The following is a 26,993-nucleotide window of genomic DNA, read 5'->3' on the forward strand; positions in this document are numbered from 1 at the left end:
GTTTTTTATTTCCCTAATTTGGTGACGATATTTAATAGGTTTGCCTCCTATCTTTCATTCATGTATAGATATGTTTTATTAATGTTTGTATTTTTATGTATGTTCACTAATGATCACACCTGAGATTGATTGTTGCTAATAGAAGGCACTATATAAAGGCTATCTGACAGGCATACAGACACCTTGAAAAAGCTGCCTTTGAGCAGCGAAACGCATTGGTGACATAACCCTGTGAATTGGCACTTACAATTGCGGACTGCAGCACCTTTGGGAGCACCTTTTGGACTTTTGGGATTTACCATTATCCAGCACCCGGTCATCACGAGACTTCATCTGCAAGTGTTGGTTCCTACTATTCATGAGGACCTCCATCAATTATCAGAACTTTCAATCGTGACCAAAGACTGGTAATATATTTATCCCTCCATTGGACTGTGCTGCCCGCATTATATGTGGAATTATGGTGCAGGCATAGTGCCGTGGTGATCCTTCTAGTGCCTACAAGGTTTTTGCTATATGCCTTTCAATTTCAGTGTATTTTATATTATGGCCATGTATTGTATTCATTGAATTCTCAGTACTGAGGTTCTGGTTTTTATATTTATTATTTATTATTGTTCATTTATTACATTTATTTATGGTATTAGCGCTGCTTTCCATTTTTCCTACAGTAATAAACGCCTCCTTCATTAGTACAGAGAGCTGTTCTTCCCTACAAAGTGACTACAAGTTAAAGAAATATTTACTGCCACCCAGTGTCTCAGGCTCAGTCTAATAAATTGGAGAGGCAGTAGAGAAACTGCAGGAACCAGCAGTAATAGCCAAGTAAAGTCTGTCTTCAGCTGTGGTCACAGTTGTAGCGAAAGACCTTGAAAACAAGTTACTTGAATTAGTTTATTCATAGCAACGAACTTGCAACAATAATAACGATAGGAAACGGCCTTGAGTACTTTCACTCTGGTGTGATTATAACATAGTAGCAAAGACCGTCAGCCAGAATTTGTAGGGAGGGACAATTGCAACAGGAGCAAGCTCAGCTTATGCAGATAAACTCTGTGGATAAAACGATACTTCCATATCTTTGCGGCCCCCTGGTTACGCTACGTAAGTAGCATAACCAGGATATACAATTCGGTCCCTTGCAGGCTCGCTGCGCTCGCCATGCTGCGGGCACGGTGGCTCGCTTCGCTCGCCACATAGATTTATTTATTATGGTAAGGAATGACGTTGTACACTGGCTCATCTTTACGCTAATGTCCAACGTCATTCCCTACCATCCAAGTGGGCATGGAGGGGGAATATACCCCATACGTGCCCGCAAGGGGCCGAATGGTATTTCTTCAAGTTTACTCTACTTACGTATCTTCACTCAACCATCGCGACCATAAGGGCTTGCGACGAGACCCTTGCGGTAGGGTATCGTTCCCGCAAGCCCCAGTGAGCTTCTGGCTCTTAATAGAGCCGGAAGCTCACCACTGACATCACTCATGATGTCAGTGGGGCCGCCCCCAAATGGCAGGCGTTCCGTCGGGAACGCCTCCGTTTGGCCAGCAACCCCCAAGCCTGCCTCCAAAATGGTGCGAGCTATCGATCAAAATCACCTTTTGGTGCGAGACCCGGAGCAACGGAGCGACGGTTCTCTTGCATTCGCACGTCAGAGCCGGCTCCAGCGTGCGCATGCGCAGTGGCCAGACATTGACTCGCTCATGAGCGCATATCGCTTGCAAGCGGGTCTGAATCAGGCCCTGTGATAGTATTTAAGCTTGTTAATGGTAATGTAAAAGTGTGAACTGACATTGATTCCCTTTTCTGCAATAAAATACATAGTACGCTTTCTTTCAAAATATTGTATATTTACCTCCTTACCTCTCTGTAAAGAAGAAAGAACCGAGGGAGCTAACCCTTGTTATAAGTGTTATCAGTATTGTGAGTGTCACACTTGCACAAGGTCTGACCTTACTCTGAAATTGCTATCCTCATTGCACACAGTGAAAGGCCAAGCTGCATATGGCATCCCAGTGGCTAATTTATGCACACCCCTGTAACGGCGTTCAAACCTGATTCATTACCGTTGTAACTGCAATTATGCACGCAGACAGATGATTGTTGCGTACTGCACATGCGTATGCATCTCAGTGTGCATACACGATGCAGACCCATCGCAGAGTGATTGACAGGAAGTGCTGTTTGTGGGTGGTGATGGGGGGGTGGTCGGGGAAACGCAAACGTGCCAGTGCGTTCAAATGCCGTTGCAGGGGCATGCATAAATTATCCACTGCAATAGCCTATGCAGTGTGAGGACTCATAGCATGCGTGGTTGCTAGCAATTTCTGAGTAATGTCAGGGCTTGTGCAAGTGTGCATGAGGCTGCGATGGTACTCGATTGTACCGATGACTTTGCTATTCGCTATTCTGCTATGTATTACGGATGTGTGCAATGTAAAGTGGGCGTCCTTATGTAGTGCTGAGTTTGCATTGCGATCGCAATGGATTAGCTTACTATCGCAGTTGAACTACATGCGTAGACCCATTATCATTACTTCCCCTTTAATCTATGTATCCACCTACATCACACCCATCCTTAACTTTGATGGTTGGTTAGGGGCACATTATGTCTAACATTTTGCTCACAGACTGCCATATCCCCAAATCCATAATGATCTGACTATATAGATGTGATGGAAGATTACCACTGCTGCCATTTCTGTCTGTAAATCTGTTATTTTTATAATTATTTTGTCATTTTTTAATGAAATAAATGAAATAACTTTGAGATTTTAAATGTAATACATCTTACTATGGGCCTGATTCACTATGGAACACAACTGTGAATGCAATAGCGATTACGCATGCAGTTCAACTGCGATAGTATGCTAATCCATTGCAATAGCAATGCCCTAACAGCACTACACAAGGACGCCCACCTTACCTTACACAACCACCGGTAACATTGAGTACCAACACACACGCGCACAATCCCTGACCTTACTCAGAAATTGCTAAATTCAGTACATGATATGAGGTCTCAGGCTGCGTATGGTATCGCAGTGAATAATTTATGCATGCCCCTGCAACAGCGTTTCGCCGACCACTCCCCCGTAACCATCCACAAATGGTACTTCCTGTCAATCACTCTGCAATGGATCTGCATAGTCATTGTGATCGCAGTCCCGATCACATTGGCTAGTTCGTGCACTGCAATGCATATGCATGCGCAGTAAGCAACAAGCGGCCGATTACATGCATATTAGCAACTGTGTTCCTTGCTGAATCAGGCCCTCTGTTTTAAAGATAGGTGTAAGTACTACTATTTTAAAGGGTACCTTCCTATATTTACAATAATACACATAGGATCTGATTCAGAGATTTACATAAACCCGATGGTTTACATACATGTCCAATGATGGAGCGCCTGCAAATGTGCAAGACCAGTTCTGCGCATGTGCAAAATGAGTCCTGCCTGATCACATCCATTGCCCCCAAGCCGCAGCATGATTGATATGATGGTGGCATGCATACCGGAAACCGGGGGGGGGTTGGTGTCCGCCCCATCTCTTGTAAATGCTGAGACCAGGGTCTGTGTCAGAGGATGCATTTTTCCAGGCCAGGAAAGCGGGCGGGAGATGGCCAATCTAAATAGGCTTTAGTTTACTCAGATTGCTGATGCAGGAAACATTGCGACTTTGATCTGACACTGCGTCTTCAGATACAGCATTCGGATTGCAGATGCTGACAGAATGCTTCAGACTCCTGCAGCATTACTATTTACACATCGCTGCTGTGTCCAAAGATGTAGCAGTGATGTGTACTGTGTCCATCTCTCAGGCCCATAGTAACTTCTGCTGGGATAGGTTATTATTGCTGGCTGCCTTTCCTGCAGTATATGATTACTTTGCCATGAGAAAAGCAGACACTATTGACCAATCACAATTCCAATCACTTTACCCCCATTATAAATCTGTTATATATTTAAAAAATAAATAAATATATATATATATATATATATATATTCATTCAAATGGGATAATTAGTATAATTTCCCTGCATTGAGTATAAGGTACAATGATCCATATGGCTACTGTACATGCATTTTCTGAAAAGTATCAGTGTGTTATCATCAACAAGTAGATCTTACTAACTGCTTTAGGGTTATTTACATTTGGATGTAAGTCAGGTTTATGACACGCCTCCCAGATGTAGCAGTACAAGTCCACTTTACCACCGTGCTCATACTGTAGGTGTTGCTTTCACAATCTCCCTGAAATGCTTTTCAAAAGTATGTAAGTATGCGTTGTGTGTTTATCTTGTATACACAGCATAATAAAGTGACTCAGTTGATAATTGCAGAGTAAAAGTGAAAAACTATTATGAGAAAGACAAGTTGTGGTATCTGAGTTATGGTGGCTGTGGGTGGAAGTGTAAATTCTTTTCTCATACAGGGGGAGATGTATCAAACCTTGGGAGAGATAAAGTGCCAACCAGGGTCAGATTAACAATGGGGCGGGTGGAGCTTCAGCTCCAGGCCGCCCATTAAAATAGGCCTATCATCATCTGTTGTACTGATGTAGACAGGAAAAAACTTATCCATGTGTGTATGGAATGGTGGAGTGACTGCCAGGTAAGCTCAATTTTCTGTTATTAAGCCATTATGGATTTTTCTCCATTTAAAAAAAAATGCTTTATTTTTTTTTAATTATTAACAGTTTGAAACAAAAATGTTTAACCACTTGTCTGGCATGGTCACATCAGATGCAACCACACCAAGCTTGGTTTTCCCTGACTTGGTTGCATCTGATGCAACCAGTCAGAAACTATTACTGGGTGCTGCTGGACGTTAATGTTCCAGCAGCCGCCAATCTAAGAGGGACCTTCTGGCGTTTATCTCTGCCCCCCATTCCACCCTCCACTCTGCACTGCCGTGACCCCCGCTCCACCTCGCCAACCACCATTGCTCCGTCCCGCCTGTTAGACATTCCGTCTCCGCCTCTAATACAGTAAAGTATTTTGTTTTTTTAAACCACACAACTATCTTTTTCAAAAAAGAATATTAGATCAGGTTTAAATAGCTGTTATTTACATAATTTGATAATTAAAAAAAATCGACAATTTTAGGGACTTTTTGGAAAATTTTAGCAAGTTAAGTGGTTAAATACTTTATCTGTTTATTACTTTTTTTTGTGTGTGCGCACGCACATGCGTTTATATATTATAAATTGTAAATATTACAATTGTAAAGCGCAACGGAAAATGCTGCGCTATTTAAGAAACTGTTAATAAATAAATAAATAAGTGTGTGTGCATGTAGACCAATCCCCTACAACACTGGTCACACCCCCATCATGCTGGTCATGCCTCCTGCAGCAGCCCACAATAGGCCCTTCATAAATTTCAGCTCCAGGCCCAGTGGACCTTAATCTGGTACTGGTACCAACCAATCAGCTTCTAGCTGTCATTTTTCAAAGTACTCCATGTACTAAAGGGGGCCAAACAAAAAAATGCAGATAGAGGGCCTGACTCAGAGCCGGTCGCTCTGACAGAGCGCTCGCTCTGAATCAGGGCCGTCCTTCTTGTTTTTCAGAGCGGCCTCCTGGCCGCTTGCATAACTGTGTGTGATCTCCCACAGCTATAGCGAGCGGCCAGGAAGATGGTCTCGATGGTATAGACCATCACGACCATCAGGCTTGCGACAAGACCCTTGTAGTAGGGTCTCATTGCCGCAAGCCCTACAGTGCTTTCGGCTCTACTAGAGCCAAAAGCACTCCCGCTGACATCACTTATGTGATGTCAGTGGGGCCGGCCCCAGACGGTAGGCATTCTCATGGGAACATCTCCGTCTGGGCAGCCACGCCCCCGGTACACCCACCGAAGGGGGCATGCTGTCACTTAACATCGACAGCACGCCCCCTTTGGTACGTGACCCGGAGCGACGGTTTGCCCGTCGCTATCCAGGTCTCGCGCATGTGCACGAAGGAGCCGGCTCTGTCGTGCGTATGCGCACTGGGCCACCATCGACCCGCTTGCGAGCGCATAGCGCTCGTGAGCGGGTCTGAATCAGGCCCAGAATCCCTATCTCAATATATACTAAAGGCTTTTCTCTACCTTCTGCCTGCTGGCATGCTAGAATATCGGTGCTCTTATAGGCGGGATGTAGTTAGCGGAGCAGACCGGCGGATGTCATGCTGCCGGTCTGAATCCTGACACTGGAAGTCCGACACAGTACTTAAGATAGGCTTCGAAATACCAATGCCTATCTTAATCCCGACAACGGAACACAGACAGACACCAGCCCGAACCAGATAAGTCCAGGGCATCTTAGCTATTAGCCACAGGGGGCGGGGAGGGTTATAGGTACCATAGCGGGGTTAGCGTTAGGTTATGGTGGGGAAGGTTAGGGATAGGCACCCCTAAGGGGGGGTTAGGCACCACTGGGGTGGGGTTAGGCACTAAGGGGGGAGGGTTAGGTTTAGGCACAAAGGCGGTAGATATAGGTTTAGGCACTAACAAGGAGTGTTAGGGTTAGTGTGCAGGGTGGGGAGGGTTAGGGTTAGCAGGGCCGGCACTTCCATTAGGCAACTTTAGGCAGCTGCCTATGGGAGCCGGGACCTGAGGGGTGACCCGCTGAGGCAGCATTGGAGCATTGTCTTGCCTCTTCTGAGTGCCTCTCCTGCTGGCTGACAGAACCCCTGAAACCTGTCTAACCCTGCAGCAGGCGTCCATCTACACCCATCTCTCGCATAATGCAAAAAAAAAGCCCAAACAGAGCAGAGACACTGCTGCAGCTGGGTCCGGTGCTGATGACATCAGTGTGTCATCGGCTGGCCCACTCTGCTGCTCCGACCACTGTTTACCTGGCTTGGGATCAGCAGAACGCAGGAGGAGAAGTGCAGAGCAGCAGCAGCTTACATCGGAGCGGCTTGGTGATGGTCCCCCAGAGTTGTAAGGACTCTGCTCTAAAATTTACCCTCCCCACACCTTCACCACGGCCCACTGGCTCCTCCTCCCCCGGTTGTATCACCCAGCTGTTGCCTCCTGCTCTCCAGTCCCTCGGGGGCTCCTGTTGTTTGCTGGGAGCAGAGGAGATGGTGCCCTGCTATCAATACTACCTGTCTCCTGCCTATTATCTGCCTGCCTGCCTACTACCTACATACCTATCTACCTACCTACCTACCACCTGCCTACATACTACCTATCTGCTATCTACCTAACTACATACTGTGCACTTACCAACTGCCCACCTTCCTACTTATCTACAGTCTACTATTTACATACTTACCTACCACTTGCTTACATACTACCTACTTGCTATAAACCTAACTACCTATTGTCTTCTTTCATGCTACCCACTTTCCTACTACCTACCTTATTACTTACCTGTCTATTCTCTACTTACCTACAACCTGCCTATATTCTACCAACCTGCTATTAACCTTACTACCAATTGTCTACTTATGTACTGCCCGCCTTTCGACTACCTACCTTACTTTACTTACTGATCTACTGCCCACTTACCAACTATCAACAACACAGGATAGACTGGATTGCTGCGCATGTAGCAGTCTGTGAGCTCCAATTGGCTAGCTGACAGTGTCAGATTCAAAATGACTGCAGTGCTGTGCCGCTGTCTCTCCATGGATGCCTGCTGGGCCTGGCACCAAATCCACACCTGCTGCTGCTGACACATGGAAGGGAGGTCTGCAGTTACTGCCAGTTGCCCCATGATGTGGAGGTGAGAGGATGCTAGTGGGACACGGGTATGTAAGAGGCTGCGGGGAGGGGGGCATTACTGTGTGGCATAATGTGTAAGGGGCACTAATTCTGCATGGCATAATTTGTAGAGGGCATTACTCTGTGGCATCACTTGTAAAGGGCATTACTGTGTGGTATAATGTGTTTTAAGGGGCATTACTGTGTGGCATAATGTATAATGGGCACTAATACTGTATGGCATAATGTGTTATAAGGGGCACTACTATACTGTGGCATAATGTGCATAAGTGGTACTACGGTGTGGTACACTACACTGATGAATAGGGGGCGCATCTTAAGGACACTCCCCTTCGGAGCAACCACGTCCACTTTTCTGGCGCATAAGTACGACCTTATATATTCCATACCCCAACTTCAAAATTCCCAACTCGACCACTGTATATATGTATGTATATGTGTATATATATATATATATATATATATATATATGTGTGTGTGTGTGGGAGGGCAGCAGGCAGAAATTTTGCCTAGGGTGCCTAGAAGCCTTGAGGGTTAGGCTACAAGAAGGGAGGGTTTGAGTTAGGGGGAGAAGGGGGGAGGTAAGTATACTTACCTGACCCTTGTTGGGATACCAACCATTGGGATGCCGCTGTCGGTGTTTTGACAGGAGGCATCCCGACGGCCGGCATTACACACCAATACCATTATAGGCATCTATGGCAGTGACCCAGTTGTTACTAAAATAACATGTCACTTACCTCCAGCTTTCTTCTCCAGCGCCGGCTTGCTCCCCTTCAGCTGCCGTTATCTGCCTCTCCTCAGTTAAGAAGCAGGAAGAGAGCTCTATTGTTTTGGCTGGTTGTCAATTTAAAGTTTTAACAAAATAAAAATCTCTTTGCTGAGTCTGCTGCGGCTGTACTGACGGAGAGACAGAGAGAGGTGACTAGACACACAGGGGTAAAATTACTAAGATTCGAGTTTGGTCGAGATTGCAATCTCTGATGAGTTTAGGCATGTCTTTCATCTCGCAAATTTACTAAAGGTAAAATCTAGTGAGTTTGGGAGAGAGTTCTTTAATCTCACGCTTAAAAATCGGGTGAGATTGCAAACTCAAATCTTCTCACCATTGGGCAAACTCGCATGTACTCTTCATGAAATTTTATTCAGAGAAATAGATGTTTTAAACACTCACCCTCCGGGGCTGCGAGTTTGCCAGAAACATACACAGATCATTGTGATTTGTGTATGTTTCTGCATGTGTACTTAATGTATAGTGTTTCTATTTTATAAAAATGATGTAGCCCCTCCCCCCCCCCAAAAGCCATAACCAGCCCTGAACTGGTCAGCCGGTCCTGGTTCCAAAAATTATGGGGAACAAAACGAGTAGCGTTCCACCGTAATTTAGGAGCCAGCACCTGGCTGCAGGGCCAGTGCTGATTTTAAACATAGGGGGGAAAAAATTGCATAGGGGTCCCCCTATACTTAAAACCAGCACCCGACTCAAACCGACCAGGGTGTAATGCCACAGCTAGGAGACCCTATTACTGGGTCTCCAGGGCCAAAGCATACTCACCCCAAGGTGGGGATCTCAGGGGAGGTGGGGACCGCCCCAAAAAAGCCAGATGTGATTACATTAGCGTACATTTTTGAATAAGGCCCATATTTATTAAAGTTATATTGCGGAAATTTATGTTTTCGGGAGAGCCCAAAAAAAATCAAAGCATCCGCAGCATGCTTCCATTTAAATTTTTGACCGCAAAAGCAGCCTCCATAGGTTAGTCCTTAGTAGCCTACTATATAAGCTTCTCTAATTTTCATTAGCGCATTGCGAGTTGGGGTTCAACCGCATTAAAAATGAGGTTGGTGATAAATACATCCTTATCTATCAGTGTAATTCTACAAAATTTTATTAGTGAAACTCAAGACTGATTTTCAGTATTTTTTGTCTTCAGAATCTCTGAGAACCTTAAAGCCGCATAGACACTTAACAATATGCTACATGAGCGATATCGCTAAGTGTATCCCCTGCATTGCCGGGCTCAATGTCGTTAACGACAGTGAGCATACACACTGAACGATATCGTTAATGATATCGTTCAGTGACGGCACGTTCCCTCATCCCCGTACTTGCAGAACCTGATGATATCGTCAGGTTGCCCTGCAAGTATGGGTGATGAGAGACATCGTTAACAATCCGCTGGAGTGCGCATCATTAACGATGTCTTCCATACACACTGTACGATATTGAACACGATGAATGAAAATTATATCGTTCATATCGTCCAACTTATTGTCTAGTGTGTATGCGACTTAAGCTGCATACACACGTAAAGATTTTCCGTCCAACCATCTGACTAGTTGATTGGTTAGAATGAAAATCTGGTAACGTATGGGAGTAACTGATTATCAGCAATTTGCTCCTAAATGCCAGAAAACAGATGAAAATGGTCGTTCAGACAAGTTTGTTAAATGTTTGATCTAAACAATTTGTTCAAACAACAGTTTTTGTCCAATTTCCTGCGTTTGGGAGCAAATTGCTGATTGTCATTTGCTTTCATACTTTACCAGATTTTCATTCCAACCAATCAACTAGTTGGATGGTTGGACAGAAAATCTTTACGTGTGTAATTATGCAGCTTTGCTCATATTTATAGTGTGGTGGGAATCTGCTTTGCTTTTCTCAGACATGCATTCTTGTCTAAACTAATAACTGAAGTGAATTTTTTTACAGAAACATCTGTGAAATGCTATTTATAGAGCAGGACAGACAATCTCATAGCAAGGAGTGTTATACCCCTTTTCCACTTAAATTCCGGGTCTGGATCAGACCCGGATCAGACCCGGAATTTTGCCGGCGCTGACTCGGGATATTCCCGAGTCAGCGCCGCTCACACCGCAGTCGGGTCTGCATAGACCCGGCTTTTGCGGAGTGAAAGTGGACGCTTGGAGATGACGTCATCTCCAAGCGCCACTGAAGCCGGACCAATCGGCCGGCTAGCAGCGCACTCCAGGTCTTCGTGACCCGGAGTGCGCTGTTCCCATAGCAGGGTTTCACGGGCTACGCCCGTGTTAAACCCTGCTAGTTACCTGGGTTGGATTGCCGGGTCACTCGACCCGGCGATCCAACCCTCTGCCCTTTTACACCAGGGAGCTGCCTGGGTTAACCCTTCAAAAACCCGGGTTTTAGCTCCGGTGTAAAAAGGGTATTAGTTATTCAATGTTACCAAACTAAACAATATTATCCCAGAGAAGGCCTGGCATTTTTGCTTCTTCTAAACTAAGCCCTGTGCTGTATTGGCAAATATGTATGTTTAAAATTAATTGATTTAATGGAAGCCATTTGTAAATGGAATTACCTTCTAAAGTTATAACACCCCGTGCGACAAAAGGCAGAATGATACATTGCTCTATTTGTGACCTGTAAAGCTGGGTACACACTGGAAAGATACATCTGCAGAATGACTGATGTGATACATACTTGCCTACTTTTCAAAAAGCACTTTAGGGAGACTGTGAAAGCACCACCTATGAGCGCAGCGGTAACGTGGACGTGTAATGCTACATCCGAGAGATGTATCATAAACCCGACTTGAATAAATGTAGGATCAACTTGTTGATGAAAACACTATGATGCTTTTCAGATATTGCTCAGGTATTGTGTTTTATAAATGATTCCATAGAAGTGTCCAAAAGAAACCTTATATGAAAATGCAAGTAGCCATAGGGGTCATTGTGCCTTATAACCAATGCAGAAAAATTACACTGATTATACAATTTGAATGTATATATCTCTGATAACAGCTACGTAATGAGGGTAAGGTGCAATCAGGGAGATTGCTAGACTCTTCAGGGAGTCAGGGAGATTGCTACTATTTCAAGGAGTCTCCTTGACAATGAGGGAGAGTTGGCAAGTATGGTGTGACGCGCACATGCACTTTACGCACGTGTACTTGTGCTAGTGCTCGCTGCACTGAACCGCCATCACTACACAAAATGACAACTTGAACGCAGTATTTTTCTTGTTCACCGAAGGTTAATATTGTGGCTTCAGTGTAAATGAGTAAGCGCAGCTGTACAATAGGATATATGAACTAGGTACCAATATTGAATGTAAAGGGTCAATATACTGATTCTGAGCCTCTTTCCAGTATTTATCATTATATTGGGAAAATTTCAGGCAGCACTTTAACCTATCGCCATATTTAGACATTAATGAAATTAAACCTTTCTGGTTGCTGAAAGTGGATATTTACTTATATTTACTGAGTATTTAAATAAGTTATACAGCATTTATGTGAAATGTACAGAATAAAGGCACGCTAACATCAGAATAACACTGAAGTGATTGGCAACAACTTTATAAACACTATAAAAAAATGTCATAATACTGAACCATAAGTCAGTTAAAGTTCTTCCGATAGCTCCTCTAGTTCCTTTATTTCACTCGTATTCAGAGTATTGATATTGTGAGGAGAGTTATTTCTGCCCACATACACAAATGTGTGCCAAGCTTTCTTCCGCATGTTCCTGAATTTTGAAACAAAGTTTTCATTGGTCACTAAATAAAGCAGAGGGTTAATAGCGCTGTTCAAGCAGGCCAGTCCCCTGCTGACTTGATACGATATATACACGTTTTTCAAAGTCTGGTTACATATCCCCTGGAGCTGCCAAACCCTGGAAAACAAATTGAGGTTCCGAAAAATATAGTACGGGAAATAACATACTGCGAACAGTATCAGGAAGATGAAAATTAGTTTGATGCTCCTGGATTTCAGGTTTGTATCCACGTTTTTGTTTTTAGCCAGAACGGTAAGGATGCGGGTATAACAAACCACTATTATGACAAATGGTATGCAGAACCCAGTGATGGTGATTGTCAGTGTGTAGGGTTTGTAGGATTCTAGATGGTCATTAATAGCAGAGTCATGGCAATATGTGGCATTTACTACTGCATTTGTAAAGTGTAGGTTTGGTAGAATCTGAATAATAACCAATATCCATATGAGGATGCTGATGTAAAATGAGGAGCGCAAGTTCTGGAAGCGCCCCATCATTTTCATGGGGTGCACTATTCCCAGATAGCGCTGCACACTGATACACATGAGGAAGCTTATACTTGCATACATGTTGATGTGGAAAAGGAGGCGAGCCAGCCGGCAGAAACCGTAACCAAACTTCCAGACTCCTTCATTGAGGTAGTAGGACACAAAAAAGGGCAAGGTGACCACATAAAGGAGGTCGGCAATGCCAAGGTTACACACAAACACGTTCAAAGAAGTCCATTTTTTCCAGTTCACGTATAGATTCCACAGGCCGAACCCATTGCCCAATAAACCAATAAGAAAGACTATGATGTAAATTGAAGATAAGTAGCGAAAGGTAAAATTCTTGTTTACGCTGCATTGTCTGCTGACATTGAAGTTGCCAGCAGTTATAGCTGTCTCAAAGAAATCTTCTTCCATTATTCAGGTGCAGAAAGCAGTCAGGACACAGGCTGATCTCTCATTCTAATGATGGTCCCTTATTGCTTTCATCTGGCTGCAGCTGTGTGTTGAAATCCAGAGGAGAGTGCAGAATATAACCAGTCTCCAGGGTACATATATTGGCTGCAGTGATATGCATGCTGCTGGCAGAGCAGACTGCAGTGACTGGAGCTCTGTGTCACACTGTAGACTTGTGCAGCTCCTCCCACTGCTGAACTCTGATAACTAACAGCAAACTCATATCTGTTATTCTGTTATGGGTGTCACCAACGTCGGGCACTTGCTGCTTGCTGACACCTGGATTAAGCTTTTTATTATTTCTTTTACTTGGTTTGTAAAAAAAGAAACCACATAAAATGCAAATATATATGTTCCATGTAACCTTATAAACTGTTTTTATATAGGTTATGGATCTCTAAGGTGCCTTTAAAAATCTATAATTGGGGGATTTTAATCCTCATAAATCATAACACAACTTTTACTTATGAAGATTAATAAAGTAATGAACTAATAGTTTATACAGATTTTTTTTAAATTAGTTTATACATATATTAGAATTACTTCTGTATTATAACAACTTTTTAGTATTCTAAATACTTCAAAAGCAAATGAAAGTAATAAGCACTTGTTCCGTTGGCTACAGAAAACTGCTTTAGTGGCAGCTGCAGACGAAGAAATTTGCTAACCTCTAAAGAAACTGCAAAGTAGACCAAAAAAAGCTATGCTCAAGAAGAACCTGAAAAAACCAATCAACTTTTTTAGCATAATTTAATCAATAAAACATAATCAATGCATATAGATAAAAATTTATAGGTAGCAGCAAAACAATAGGTAGTAGCAAAGAAGCCTAGATATCTTGAAAAATGCAATTATAGTGTGACAGAGTTAGAAACATTCAGTTTAAAAATGATACATGTATGTATCAGGGCTGGCAACAGAAATGTTGGGGCCCAGTACATGTTTTTGAGTCCCAGCATCCCTCCCTGCTAGTCAGCCATTGACTCATTCCCCAACGTCTCTCCATATCCAGCCTCATCCCCCTTTGTCACTCCATCTCCAGCTTCATCCCACTCTGTCTCTCCAGCATATTCCCCTCTCTGTCTCCTGCTTCATCCTTTGTCTTTCAGCACCAGTCCACCTCATATGGCTCAAGCTACCCCTTCTGTATCTCAAACAAAAAGTATGGTGGTCGCTCACATCAACTTAATGACATTGCACAGGTGCTCGTAAAGGGTGGGGTTTACACTGAGCTACAGAAAAAAAAGGGATTTTCCCTCCAGCACACTGCAGCAAAAACAAAAATACTTGAATCCTACTTGATAATAGAAATTCAGAGGTATTGGTTTACATACATTTGCAAATATATGAATAAGCGCTGGGCCAAACGTCAAGGCTCCTCTATACCAGCGTCCCTAACATTATGGGGTTCACGTCTGAGACGCAGGGAACCCCAAAAGAATCCAGCCAAGGACCATCCCCAGGGCATCACACGAATAATGGAAAAAAGGGTGAAAGTGAAGTGTAAAGTATAGTTGTGTAAAGATAAATCAATAAGTGTTAATGGTAAGGGGTTAAAATGACATAAATAATAGACAAACAAATAGAAAGGTGATAAAAAAATATCTATGTGAATTAAGTGGTGATGCCCTGAAAAAAGGTCCAGCCAGAGCAAGCCTGGGGGCCCCACACCCAAACGCTCACCCCAAAATAATTGTTGCTACCTAATAGTAGCACCCACTCTGGGTCATATAATTACAAATTAATGTACTGCATAATAACAGTACATGTATAAGCTGAGAGCAGACTCACCTAGAAGGTACCCCAGAAACCTCCTAATGGCACTATTCAGACCAACACATCCTCCCAATGCTGGCTCCTTTCATGCCTCACAGAACTACAAACAAAAAGTATGGTGGTCGCTCACATCAACTTAATGACATTGCACAGGTGCTTGTAAAGGGTGGGGTTTACACTGAGCTACAGAAAAAAAGGGATTTTCCTTCCAGCACACTGCAGCAAAAACAAAAATACTTGAATCCTACATGATAATAGAAATTCAGAGGTATTGGTTTACATACATTTGCAAATATATGAATAAGCGCTGGGCCAAACGTCAAGGCTCCTCTATACCAGCGTCCCTAACATTATGGGGTTCACGTCTGAGACGCAGGGAACCCCAAAAGAATCCAGCCAAGGACCATCCCCAGGGCATCACACGAATAATGGAAAAAAGGGTGAAAGTGAAGTGTAAAGTATAGTTGTGTAAAGATAAATCAATAAGTGTTAATGGTAAGGGGTTAAAATGACATAAATAATAGACAAACAAATAGAAAGGTGATAAAAAAAATATCTATGTGAATTAAGTGGTGATGCCCTGAAAAAGGCCCAGCCAGAGCAAGCCTGGGGGCCCCACACCCAAACGCTCACCCCAAAATAATTGTTGCTACCTAATAGTAGCACCCACTCTGGGTCATATAATTACAAATTAATGTACTGCATAATAACAGTACATGTATAAGCTGAGAGCAGACTCACCTAGAAGGTACCCCAGAAACCTCCTAATGGCACTATTCAGACCAACACATCCTCCCAATGCTGGCTCCTTTCATGCCTCACAGAACTACAAACAAAAAGTATGGTGGTCGCTCACATCAACTTAATGACATTGCACAGGTGCTCGTAAAGGGTGGGGTTTACACTGAGCTACAGAAAAAAAGGGATTTTCCCTCCAGCACACTGCAGCAAAAACAAAAATACTTGAATCCTACATGATAATAGAAATTCAGAGGTATTGGTTTACATACATTTGCAAATATATGAATAAGCGCTGGGCCAAACGTCAAGGCTCCTCTATACCAGCGTCCCTAACATTATGGGGTTCACGTCTGAGACGCAGGGAACCCCAAAAGAATCCAGCCAAGGACCATCCCCAGGGCATCACACGAATAATGGAAAAAAGGGTGAAAGTGAAGTGTAAAGTATAGTTGTGTAAAGATAAATCAATAAGTGTTAATGTATCTTCTGTATCTCCCCAGCTCCAAGAACCCCCCCCCCCCCCCGCTTCGGATTCTCTCTGGCTACAGCACCTACCACACCTTTGTCTTTACGGCTCCAGCCCCTGCCCACACTTACCTTCTCTGTCTTCTGCTGCTACTCTTCAATTCTCTTCTCTGCTATTCAGCGGCGAGACATCAAGAAGTCACGTATGCTGCGTTGCAAAACGAAAAAACAAAAAACTTTATTGAACCAAGTTCCCTCATCATGCCAGCGCCCTTCAATAATCACTGCAATGGCACAGGGAGGGTCATCGGCACCAGCCAGAACTTAGACTGGTCTCTGCAGTCTCCTGAGTGGCAGAGGCCCTTCTTTGGATGTGGCCTGGTACACCTGTCCTCCTAGTATCCCCCTGTTGTCAGGCCTGGCAGGTACATATAAAAAGTATCTCTCATCAAAACATACAAAGTGAAGCATAAATATCACTGTTTGATTGAATAAGCAGTCTTATCCCCAATTATGTAAATTATTAATTAGTATATTAGTTTAAAGCAATAACATCAATACTTGGACATCCACATTTAGGGGTCAATCCAATTGTACGCGATGTACTCGCGGGGGCGAATCATCGCAACAACGGGCGTGCTTGACGGCAGCCCGGATTCACCTAAAAGTGCTCACAGCCCCATAGGGTTCCGAGCAATATTAAGCAAATTCGGGCTCGGATCGGGCCGTGAAGGGAGCGAGGTGTGGTGCCATTGCCGGAGTTTTAACGCCGCTGCAACAGCAACTCACACCCTTTACATGGAATAGGATTGATCCCTTAATCTTTAATTCTCTCACAACTTTATAGTGCAAGTGAGAGGTGCATACTGTATGTAAATATTGCTGAATTACTGTAACTCTTCCATTGACTATGAAACTCTTCATATGCATTAATATTAATCATTTATAAAAAATACATTATAACAATATAAAAAAAATAATAAATATATAATAAAAAAATAATTTGAAAAAAGTCCTCTCAGGTAAAAAATAAATAAATGTGAAACAGTAGCCCATTGGCTACTATGGGCTAACGCTATCTAAAGATGGCGTTAGGTACCGGGCACAAGGTAAATTTAACAATTGAGCAAACCCCGTAGAAAACTATAGGGGCTGATTTTGCTTCTGGAAATGGAGGAGCTGCAGTAAATATTTTTAGCAGAGAAATTTTTGTGGGTATCTGCAAAATTAGTTTAATAAAAAAAATGCCCCAGAATATTAATTTGGAATACATGGTAAGAATTTCATCTAACATATTGAGAAAGAGTAATTTTATAGTGCAGTTGGTCAGTATTGAAATATAGGGACATATCCAAGGACAAGTTTTTAAAACTGAGCACTGGTCCTAGACGTTGGGTACATTTGGTGACAATGGTGTAGTGTAGTGTGTTAGATAAATTAAGAATAACTTGTTTTCAACACAAAGCTGCAGACTTTTTTCTTTTGTGACTTGTCACCTGTATCCTGTTGTGCATTTGATCAGAGGAAAGAAGCTGAAAGTTTTGTGGTATTTCACAGTCTGAAAAGACTGGGGACATTTTGAAATCTTAAGCACAAGTATCTTCAACATTTGTACAGTCGGGTCCGCATTCATAGAAAGTTCATTCCAATGCCTCCGTTAGCCCTGTCATAGGTCATGTGCTCAACCCCTCCTTCATCATTGTTCTAGCAACGTGACTACCCCAGACTTTACAATAAATGTCACTTTACTGAGATCTTCTGTGTACATACAGTATTCTCATTTTAAAGTTTTCTCCGCAGAACAGAGAAGAGCAAATTGGTTGGTGCTTAACTAAACTAATCGAATGGTAACAGACTGATCTGGATATCTCTACAAATTGCAAATTTCTTCTCAGTGTCTGTTTTATGACCATGTTTGTTTCCCAAAAGGTGTCTATGCATTTGCATGCTGTATTTAACCTGTCAGTGTGTGGATTAGAGCGATTCCGGAATGTATAAGACTCCATCATTTTACCATTATCTGTTACCTGTAGATCATTTTCTGGCAGTCCTATTAGGCTATATATAAATCTGTCTGCCACCACCTCACATGGCATCTTCTCAAACAAATAATTAACTCTGCAGCTGGACATTACACATTAAGGGCTTTATTTATAAAGCAATTGCTTTTGTAAGTCGCCGTTTCCTGGCGGGAAGGAGGTGGATTATAAAACGTCACTCGAGGTCAGTGTAAAGAGCTAGGCTTTACAGTTTACACTGACTCTGAATGCCGTTTTAAATTTTTCCTCTAACCTGTCAGGACGCAGTGGCTTTATATAAGCTACTGTTTTGTAAATAAAGCCCTACAGCTCAATAGCAGGTCACCATGCTGGTAATTAAAAGAAATGCACTCGATAAACTTAAAGGTTTATATGTTGCCTAATATCCCGTGATCCAGAACATAATCATGACATATATAGTCCACATTTATACCGCAACTCATCTCATTAGATCCCTCACTGTCAGAATGTATAACTAATTGTAAAAATGGTAATATCGAAATTATACAAGACAACTTCATTATATCTGCTACCACAGATACCATCCTCTGGTAACTGGGCAGTGAACATGCATTTGCAAGAAACAGCCCCACTGTGATTTGGCCATTGTAAAAACATTCACTTTTTTGTTGTTCAACCACGCCAGAGTTCTTTTGGCCTTGTGTTTGGGATCATTGTCCTACTGAAAGGTGACCTTTCTCCAAACTAGGGGTGAGCGGGTTCGGATTTCTGAAATCCGAACCCCCCCGAGCCCTCCCGATCCGAGGCCGATCCGAGTCAGGCTCGACTTTTCCCGCCTGACTCGGATCTGAAATTGAGGCAAAATGTCATCCCGCCTTCCAGGTCTCGCGGGTTTTGGATCCTATATAAGGTACCCGCGTCGGCGCCATTTTCTCACTCGGCTGTGGACAGTGAAGAGGGAGGGTGGGAGTTAGGGCTGGCTGGGCTGTGTAGTGTAGTGTAGTGCAGAGTAGTGTTGTGCTGTGCTGTGCTGCGCTGTGCTGCTGTTGTCCATAGGGGCTGTGTCCACTACTTCAAAGTCCATAGGGGCTGGCTGTGTTGTGCTGTGCTGCTGTTGTTAATAGGGGCTGTGTCCACTACTTCAAAGTCCATAGGGGCTGGCTGTGTTGTGCTGTGCTGCTGTTGTTAATAGGGGCTGTGTCCACTACTTCAAAGTCCATAGGGGCTGGCTGTGTTGTGCTGTGCTGCTGTTGTCCATAGGGGCTGTGTCCACTACTTCAAAGTCCATAGGGGCTGGCTGGACTGTGTTGTGCAGTCAGTTGTCCATAGGGGCTGTGTCCACTCCAAAGTCCTGTGCAGTGTCCCAGTCCTAAAGGGGTGCTGTAGTGTTGTCCAGGGGGTGCTCTGTCCGTCATGGGTGCTCCCCCCAAGTGCTAAAAAAAAAATATTTTTTCTGTGTTTGTGAATTGTGTGCACTGTGGCTGCACGTGCATCAACAAAGGAGCAGCGCCAAGCGTGCGCCTGTGTCCCATTAGTAAAGGGCCGGCTGGCTTGTCCGTTAAAGGGTGCTGTAACCCCCAAAGTACACTCCAAACAAAATAAAAAAATATTTTCTGTGTTTGTGAATTGTGTGCGCAGTAGCCGCACGTGCTCAACAAAGTAGTGCCAAGCGTGCGCCTGTGTCCCATAAATAAAGGGCCGGCTGGATTGACCGCTAAAGGGTGCTGTAACCCCCAAAGGGCACTCCAAACAAAATAAAAAAATATATTTTTTGTGTTTGTGAATTGTGTGCGCAGTAGCCGCACGTGCATCAACAAAGTAGTGCCAAGCGTGCGCCTGTGTCCCATAAATAAAGGGCCGGCTGGATTGACCGCTAAAGGGTGCTGTAACCCCCAAAGGGCACTCCAAACCAAATAAAAAAATATTTTCTGTGTTTGTGAATTGTGTGCGCAGTAGCCGCACGTGCATCAACAAAGTAGTGCCAAGCGTGCGCCTGTGTCATAAGTAAAGGGCCAGTTGGCTTGACCGTTAAAGGGTGCTGTAACCCCCAAAGTACACTCCAAACCAAATAAAAAAATATTTTCTGTGTTTGTGAATTGTGTGCGCAGTAGCCGCACGTGCATCAACAAAGTAGTGCCAAGTGTGCGCCTGTGTCATAAGTAAAGGGCCGGCTGGTTTGACCGTTAAAGGGTACTGTAACCCCCAAAGTACACTCCAAACCAAATAAAAAATTATTTTCTTTGTTTGTGAATTGTGTGCGCAGTAGCCGCATGTGCAAGCGTGCGCCTGTGTCATAAGTAAAGGGCCGGCTGGCTTGTCCGTTAAAGGGTGCTGTAGCCCCCAAAGTACACTCCAAACAAAATAAAAAAATATTTTCTGTGTTTGTGAATTGTGTGCACAGTAGCCGCACGTGCATCAACAAAGTAGTGCCAAGCGTGTGGCTGTGTCATAAGTAAAGGGCCGGCTGGCTTGACCGTTAAAGGGTGCTGTAACCCCCAAAGTACACTCCAAACAAAATAAAAAAATATTTTCTGTGTTTGTGAATTGTGTGCGCAGTAGCCGCACGTGCTCAACAAAGTAGTGCCAAGCGTGCGCCTGTGTCCCATAAATAAAGGGCCGGCTGGATTGACCGCTAAAGGGTGCTGTAACCCCCAAAGGGCACTCCAAACAAATTAAAAGTAAAAATTCTGTGTTTGTGAATTGTGTGCACTGTGGCTGCACGTGCATCAACGAAGGAGCAGCGCCAAGCGTGCGCCTGTGTCCCATAAGTAAAAGGCCGGCTGGCTTGTCCATTAAAGGGTGCTGTAAACCCCAAAGGGCACTCCAAACAAAATAAAAATATATATTTTTTTGTGTTTGTGAATTGTGTGCGCAGTAGCCGCACGTGCATCAACAAAGTAGTGCCAAGCATGCGCCTGTGTCCCATAAATAAAGGGCCGGCTGGATTGACCGCTAAAGGGTGCTGTAACCCCCAAAGGGCACTCCAAACAAAATAAAACATTTTTTTCTGTGTTTGTGAATTGTGTGCACTGTGGCTGCACGTGCATCAACGAAGGAGCAGTGCCAAGCGTGCGCCTGTGTCCCATAAGTAAAGGGCCGGCTGGCTCATTTCTTAAAGGGTGGTGTAACCCACAAAGTGCACTAGTCTCCAACAAAAATAAAAAATTATTTTCTGTGTTTGTGTGCGCCTTAGCCGCACGTATATATCAAATCGATATAGCATAAATGGAGGACCAAACTTTCTCCGATAAAAATAAAATAGGGAAAGATCAAGAACCACTTCCTCCTAGTGCTGAAGCTGCTGCACTAGGAGGAACATAGTCATGACATAGACGATAACATGCCATCAACGTCGTCTGCCAAGGCCGATGCCCAATGTCATAGTAGAGGGCACATACAATCCCAAATGACAAAGTTCAGGAAAATGACCTTGAAAAAAACATTTAAATCATCTGAAGAGAAACGTAAACTTGCCAATATGCCATTTACGACACGGAGTGGCAAGGAACGGCTAAGGTCTTTCCCTATGTTCATGACTAGTGGTTCAGCTTCACATGACGATGGAAGCCCTCCTCCCGCTAATAAAATCAAACGAGTTAAGCTGGCAAAAGCACAGCGAAGAACTATGCGTTCTAAGAAGATATCACAAATCCCCAAGGAGAGTCCAATTGTGGTGGCGGTTGCGATGCCTGACCTTCCCAGCACTGGACGGGAAGAGGTGGCTCTTTCCACCATTTGCACGCCCCCTGCAAGTGCTGAAAGGAGCACCCACAGTCCACTTGCTGATATGCAAATTGAAGATGTCACTGTTGAAGTACAACAGGATGAGGATACTGGTGTAGCTGGCACTGAGGAGGAAGTTGGCGAGGAGGATTCTGATGGTGATGTGGTTTGTTTAAATCAGGCTCCGGGGGAGACAGTTGTTGTCCGTGGGATGAAAAAGCCCATCACGGTCATGCCTGGGCAGAAGACCAAACATTCCACCTCTTTGGTCTGGCAATATTTCTATCCAAATCCAGACAACAACTGTCTTGCCATATGTACCATATGTAAAGGTGAAATAAGTAGGGGTAGGGACGTTAACCACCTAGGAACATCCTCCCTTATACGGCACCTGCAGCGCGTTCATAAAAAGTTACTGTCAAGTTCAGAAACTTTGGCTAAGACCGTAAGCAGTCCATGGACACCTAAATCCCTTTTTCCTGTTTTATCCAAGGAATCGGTGGATGAGGAGGATGAGGCCGACATCTTGCCTCCGTAGAGCCAGTTTGTGCAGGGACACATTAATTGCCAGCTTGTTTTGTGGGGGCCCAAACGAAAACAAAACAGTCATGTGGCAGACCCTGGCGCTGAAATGATTGGTTTGTTAAAGTGTGCATATCCTATTTATACAACATAAGGGTGGGTGGGAGGGCCCAAGGACAATTCCATCTTGCACCTCTTTTTTTTCTTTGCAGTATGTATTGTTTGGGGCCTAGTTTTTCAAACTGCCATCCTGTCTGCCACTGCAGTGTCACTCCTAGATGGGCCACGTGTTTGTGCCGCCCACTCGTGTCGCTTAGCATAGTCATCCAGCTACCTCGGTGCAATCTTTTGGCCATAAAAACAATAGTGTGAGGTGTTCAGAATAGACTGGAAATGAGTGGAAATGAAGGTTATTGAGATTAATAATTGCATAGGAGCAGAAAAACCCACAAATTCTGTGATTTAAGCTGTTTTTATGCTTTTTTTCAAAAAAATACAGATCCAAAACACAAAACCCAGAACCCAAAACACGGAAGGGTGGTTTTGGCAATACCAATCCAGATCCAAAACACGAAGAAAGATCCAGATCCAAAACCAAAACACAAAACACGAAAAGTGGCCGGTGCACACCCCTACTCCAAACCTGTCTGAAGCAGATTTTCTTGCAGCATCTCCCTGTAGTTTGGACCATCTATCAAGCCTCTAATTTTAACAAGATACCCAGTCCCCACAACTAAATGAAATTAATGAAGCTGCACTCCCTTACGTTACTGTTGGTGTAGTCTTTGCTGAGTTAGGTTTGCGTCACACATAGCTTGGCCAAAAAGCTCAATTATTTTCTCATCTGACCACAAAACCTTATTCCACGTTTAATTGGATGTTTTCTGACAAGCTCCTGTTGTGCTTTAATGTGTTTTTTCTACAGTAATGGCTTCTTTCTAGCCACCCTCCAATACAGGCCAATTGTATGCAGAGCTCTAGATAAGGTTGACATTTATTCCATTCTCAGCCACTGAACTCTGTAGCTCTACAAAGTGGTAGTTGGCCTCTCTGTAGTTTCCCTCACAAGTCTACTTGTTGCTCTGAGGCAACTGAGAGATGGCCGATAATTGATCCAACATCTAAGCACTTGGATATTATATTGTACCATTTTCCTATCTTGTGCATGTCTATAACTTTATCTTTAATTTTCTTAGAATGTGTTTTTGATCTTCGTTTTAAAAGCTTTCCTTCAGATTCACAGTATTACCAATGTTATATGAATTGTTTGTTTTTTCTCCATAAAAGCTGACTTTTTTTTCAATGATGTACAGCTAGAGGCTACATGAAAGCCAATTGATAGGACATTATCTTTCATCTGTGTAAGCTGGAAGCTTCCACAGCACCCATCACTTTTCCACAAAATATCTCATACCGTCCGTATTGTTTGTTCTCTACAACATATTTATGCATACAGTCTGTATAACAAGCATACCTGCCGATTTTCAGCTCCCTCCTTCCAGGAGGGAGCTGTCAGGCTTCCATGGCGGGGGGCATGTTGCGGCAGAAAGGGTTTGTGGTGCTACGTTGATGGGGCATTGGGGACGGAGCATGGGGCATGACTGTGCAATCTCGCGTGGCCCTGCACCCTCTTCACAATGCCAAAATGAACGGCATTGTGAAGTAGGGGGCGGGGCCTCGATGTGCTGCATGGGATTCTGTTGTTACTGTTGGGGGGTCGGGCAAAATTAGTCGGGATGTAGTTTGGAAGCCGACGGTCTAAATGCAGTCCTCCGGCTTCCAGACTTTCTAATCCCAGCATGGTACTGACAGGCTTCGAAAAGTCAACGCCTGCCATTATCCAGACGCCGGAAGACTGATGCCCGGCATACCAAATGAAGGTAAGCCGGGCACCGGGTGCAGAGCGGGAGGGGGGAGGGTTAGGTTTAGGGCTCCCGGTGGGACTTAGGGTTAGGCTAGGGGAAGGTGGGGATAGGGTTAGGCCAGTGGCGTAACTATAAATTTTGCTCCCCCATTCCAAAAATGTTTCAGGCGCCCCCCCCCAAAGATCAAACACACCCAAAGACGATAGTGACGTGCCTTACACATTATGACACACTAAGTAATGCAACTTATAACACAGTGTGCCACACCGGAATGCCCCTTACAACACATTATGCCACACAGCAATGCCCATTACACATGCCACACAATAATGCCACGTATAACACATAATCACATTCAGTAATGCCCTTATAGCAAATTTATGCCACGCTGTAATGCCCCTATTTCACATTATGCCACACTGTAATGCCACATACAACACATTATGCCACACAGTAATGCCACATACAACACATTATGCCACACAGTAATGCCACATACAACACATTATGCCACACAGTAATGCCCCTTAACATTATCCCACACAGTAATGCCCCTAATAGCAAATTGTGCACACAATAATGCCAAATACACATTATGCCAAACAGTAATGCCCATTATATCCCACCCTGACAGATCTACTTCACCAACCCTCCTTATGAATGCCCCCTGTAGTAGTGCCCATTATGCAGGACCCCCTGTAATTGTGCCCATTAAAGTAGTGCAAACTGTAATGTGCCCATATGCAGTGCCCCCTGTAGTTGTGCCTCTTCAAGTAGTGCCCCCTGTAGGTGTGCCCCTTCTAATAGTGCCCCCTGTAGTTGTGCCCCTTTTAGTAGTGTCCCCTGTAGTTGTGCCCCTCCTAATAGTGCCCCCTGTAGATGAGCCCCTTTTAGTAGTTCTCTCTGTAGTTGTGCCCCTTTTAGTAGTGCCCTCTGTAGTTGTGCCCGTTTTAGTAGTGGCCCCTGTAGTTGTGCCCCTCCTAGTAGTGCCCCCTGTAGTTTTGCCCCTTTTAGTAGTGCCCTCTGTAGTTGTGCCTCTTTTAGTAGTGCCCTCTGTAGTTGTGCCTCTTTTAGTAGTGCCCTCTGTAGTTGTGCCCCTTTTAGTAGTGCCTGCTGTAGTTGTGCCCCTAAAGTGATGCCCCCTGTAGTTGTGGCCTCCCCAAACCTCCCCCCCATACTTACCAGACTCCGCGCACTGTCATCCGGGCTGTCTTTCCTGCTGCCACGCTGACTGGATCTAAATAGATCCAGCAGACATGGGCGCGCAGGTTCCCCAGGTTGCGGGTGACGTCATGACGTCACCCGCACACTGCATTACTGGGAACGCTGGCCTCTGAAGTGATCGGAGGCTTCCTTAGCCTCTGATCACTTCAGAGGCCAGCGCTCACAGTTGCAGTGGCGTAACCACTGCCCCCGTCGCCTCCAAGCCACCGCGGGGGCTGCGGGGGCAGTAGTTACGCCACTGGGTTAGGCACCCCCCCAGGGGACTTAGGTTTAGGCTGCGGGGAAGGGAGGGTTAGGTTTAGGCACTTAGAGAGGAGATTAGGGTTAGACACTTGGGGGGGGGCTAGGGTTAGGCACCCCTAAGGGATGGTTAGGGTTACAGGGGGAATTAGGTTAGCGATACTTACCTTAGGGACGATCGGGATCTTCACCCTTGTCAGGCTGCCGCTGTCGGGATTTGAACTGCCAGCCATGCGGCCGTGGTAATATCTACTACACTCGATTAGTCAGTGCATTGCCAGCATTATATAGGCACATATTATACATCGACACATACCCTTCATGTACATATGTATTGTACATATAAACACTTATACGTATATACATATCTCAGACATGTTTTGAATATACATATGTCTCAATCATCACATGTTATTATTGATATAAACAAGAAAGTAAGATGGACCTGCCCAAATGTGGTTGCAAACTAAATGGTGTATGGAACACTTGAAATTGATGCACATACTCGATGCACATACTCGCAAACTTTTAATATCCTCCCTCCGGGAGCATGACCAGTTGGGAGATGCAGCTGTTCACTGACGGGGGTGTTGCCACGTGCTTCTCATCATTACTCGAGAAGTGCCCAGCCCAAGACAGACAAAATGCTGTGAAGCCCTGAACATTGGATGTGGACAGTTGTGTTATTGCACCCCACATCCTGTCCATTTCAATAGAAAGTTGGTGGAATGCAGGAAGGTCACCTATTCTTGAGGACACTTATTCCCATGTGTGCAGAAAGAAGCAGCTGCTTCAGTCAAGGAGATCACCAAAGGGAGAACATAGACAGCTGACAATTGAACTCACTTGGTCCAGCTGCTGAATGAGATATTATTCCAGTACTGTAGATATTCAGAAAAGCCCTGTTCTTGGTGTTATACCACTCATTGGAATTACTCTGTCATTTCCTACTCCCTTCATATATTTATAACTACGAGGGTGGATCCAAGTCTTTGTCCTCACCATGAATAACAGAGAAATTTAAGTTCAAACGACATTTATTTTTCGACATAATCTCCATTTACTTCAATACACTTCTCCCATCGATAATCTAACCTCTTGATTCCATTCAGGAAAAAGTCAGGTGATTGGTCCTAAAACCAGTCCTGTACAGCAGTCAGGACATCATCATCAGACACGAAAGTCTTCCCATTAATGTGTTCCTTGAGCCTGACTGTGAATCTCAGTAG

The 26,993-nt window shown here is 44.2% G+C and overlaps 1 protein-coding gene across 1 annotated transcript; it reads right to left on the bottom strand.

The window, feature by feature from the left end:
* Positions 1 to 11,944: 11,944 nt before the first annotated feature.
* On the bottom strand, positions 11,945 to 13,322 carry LOC148524160 (P2Y purinoceptor 1-like). Its single transcript, XM_088472214.1, has one exon. The coding sequence runs from the start codon at positions 13,167 to 13,169 to the stop codon at positions 12,111 to 12,113; it is 1,059 nt and encodes a 352-aa protein (XP_088328340.1). The 5' UTR covers positions 13,170 to 13,322; the 3' UTR covers positions 11,945 to 12,110.
* Positions 13,323 to 26,993: the final 13,671 nt, after the last annotated feature.

Source organism: Taudactylus pleione, unplaced genomic scaffold (genome assembly GCF_031769625.1).
Source record: "Taudactylus pleione unplaced genomic scaffold, aTauple2 ptg000121l, whole genome shotgun sequence".
Taxonomy (NCBI): domain Eukaryota; kingdom Metazoa; phylum Chordata; class Amphibia; order Anura; family Myobatrachidae; genus Taudactylus; species Taudactylus pleione.

Bases quoted from the DNA above. Each gene is read 5' to 3' on its own strand.
- LOC148524160 (XM_088472214.1), bottom strand. From the start codon at position 13,169: ATGGAAGAAGATTTCTTTGAGACAGCTATAACTGCTGGCAACTTCAAT.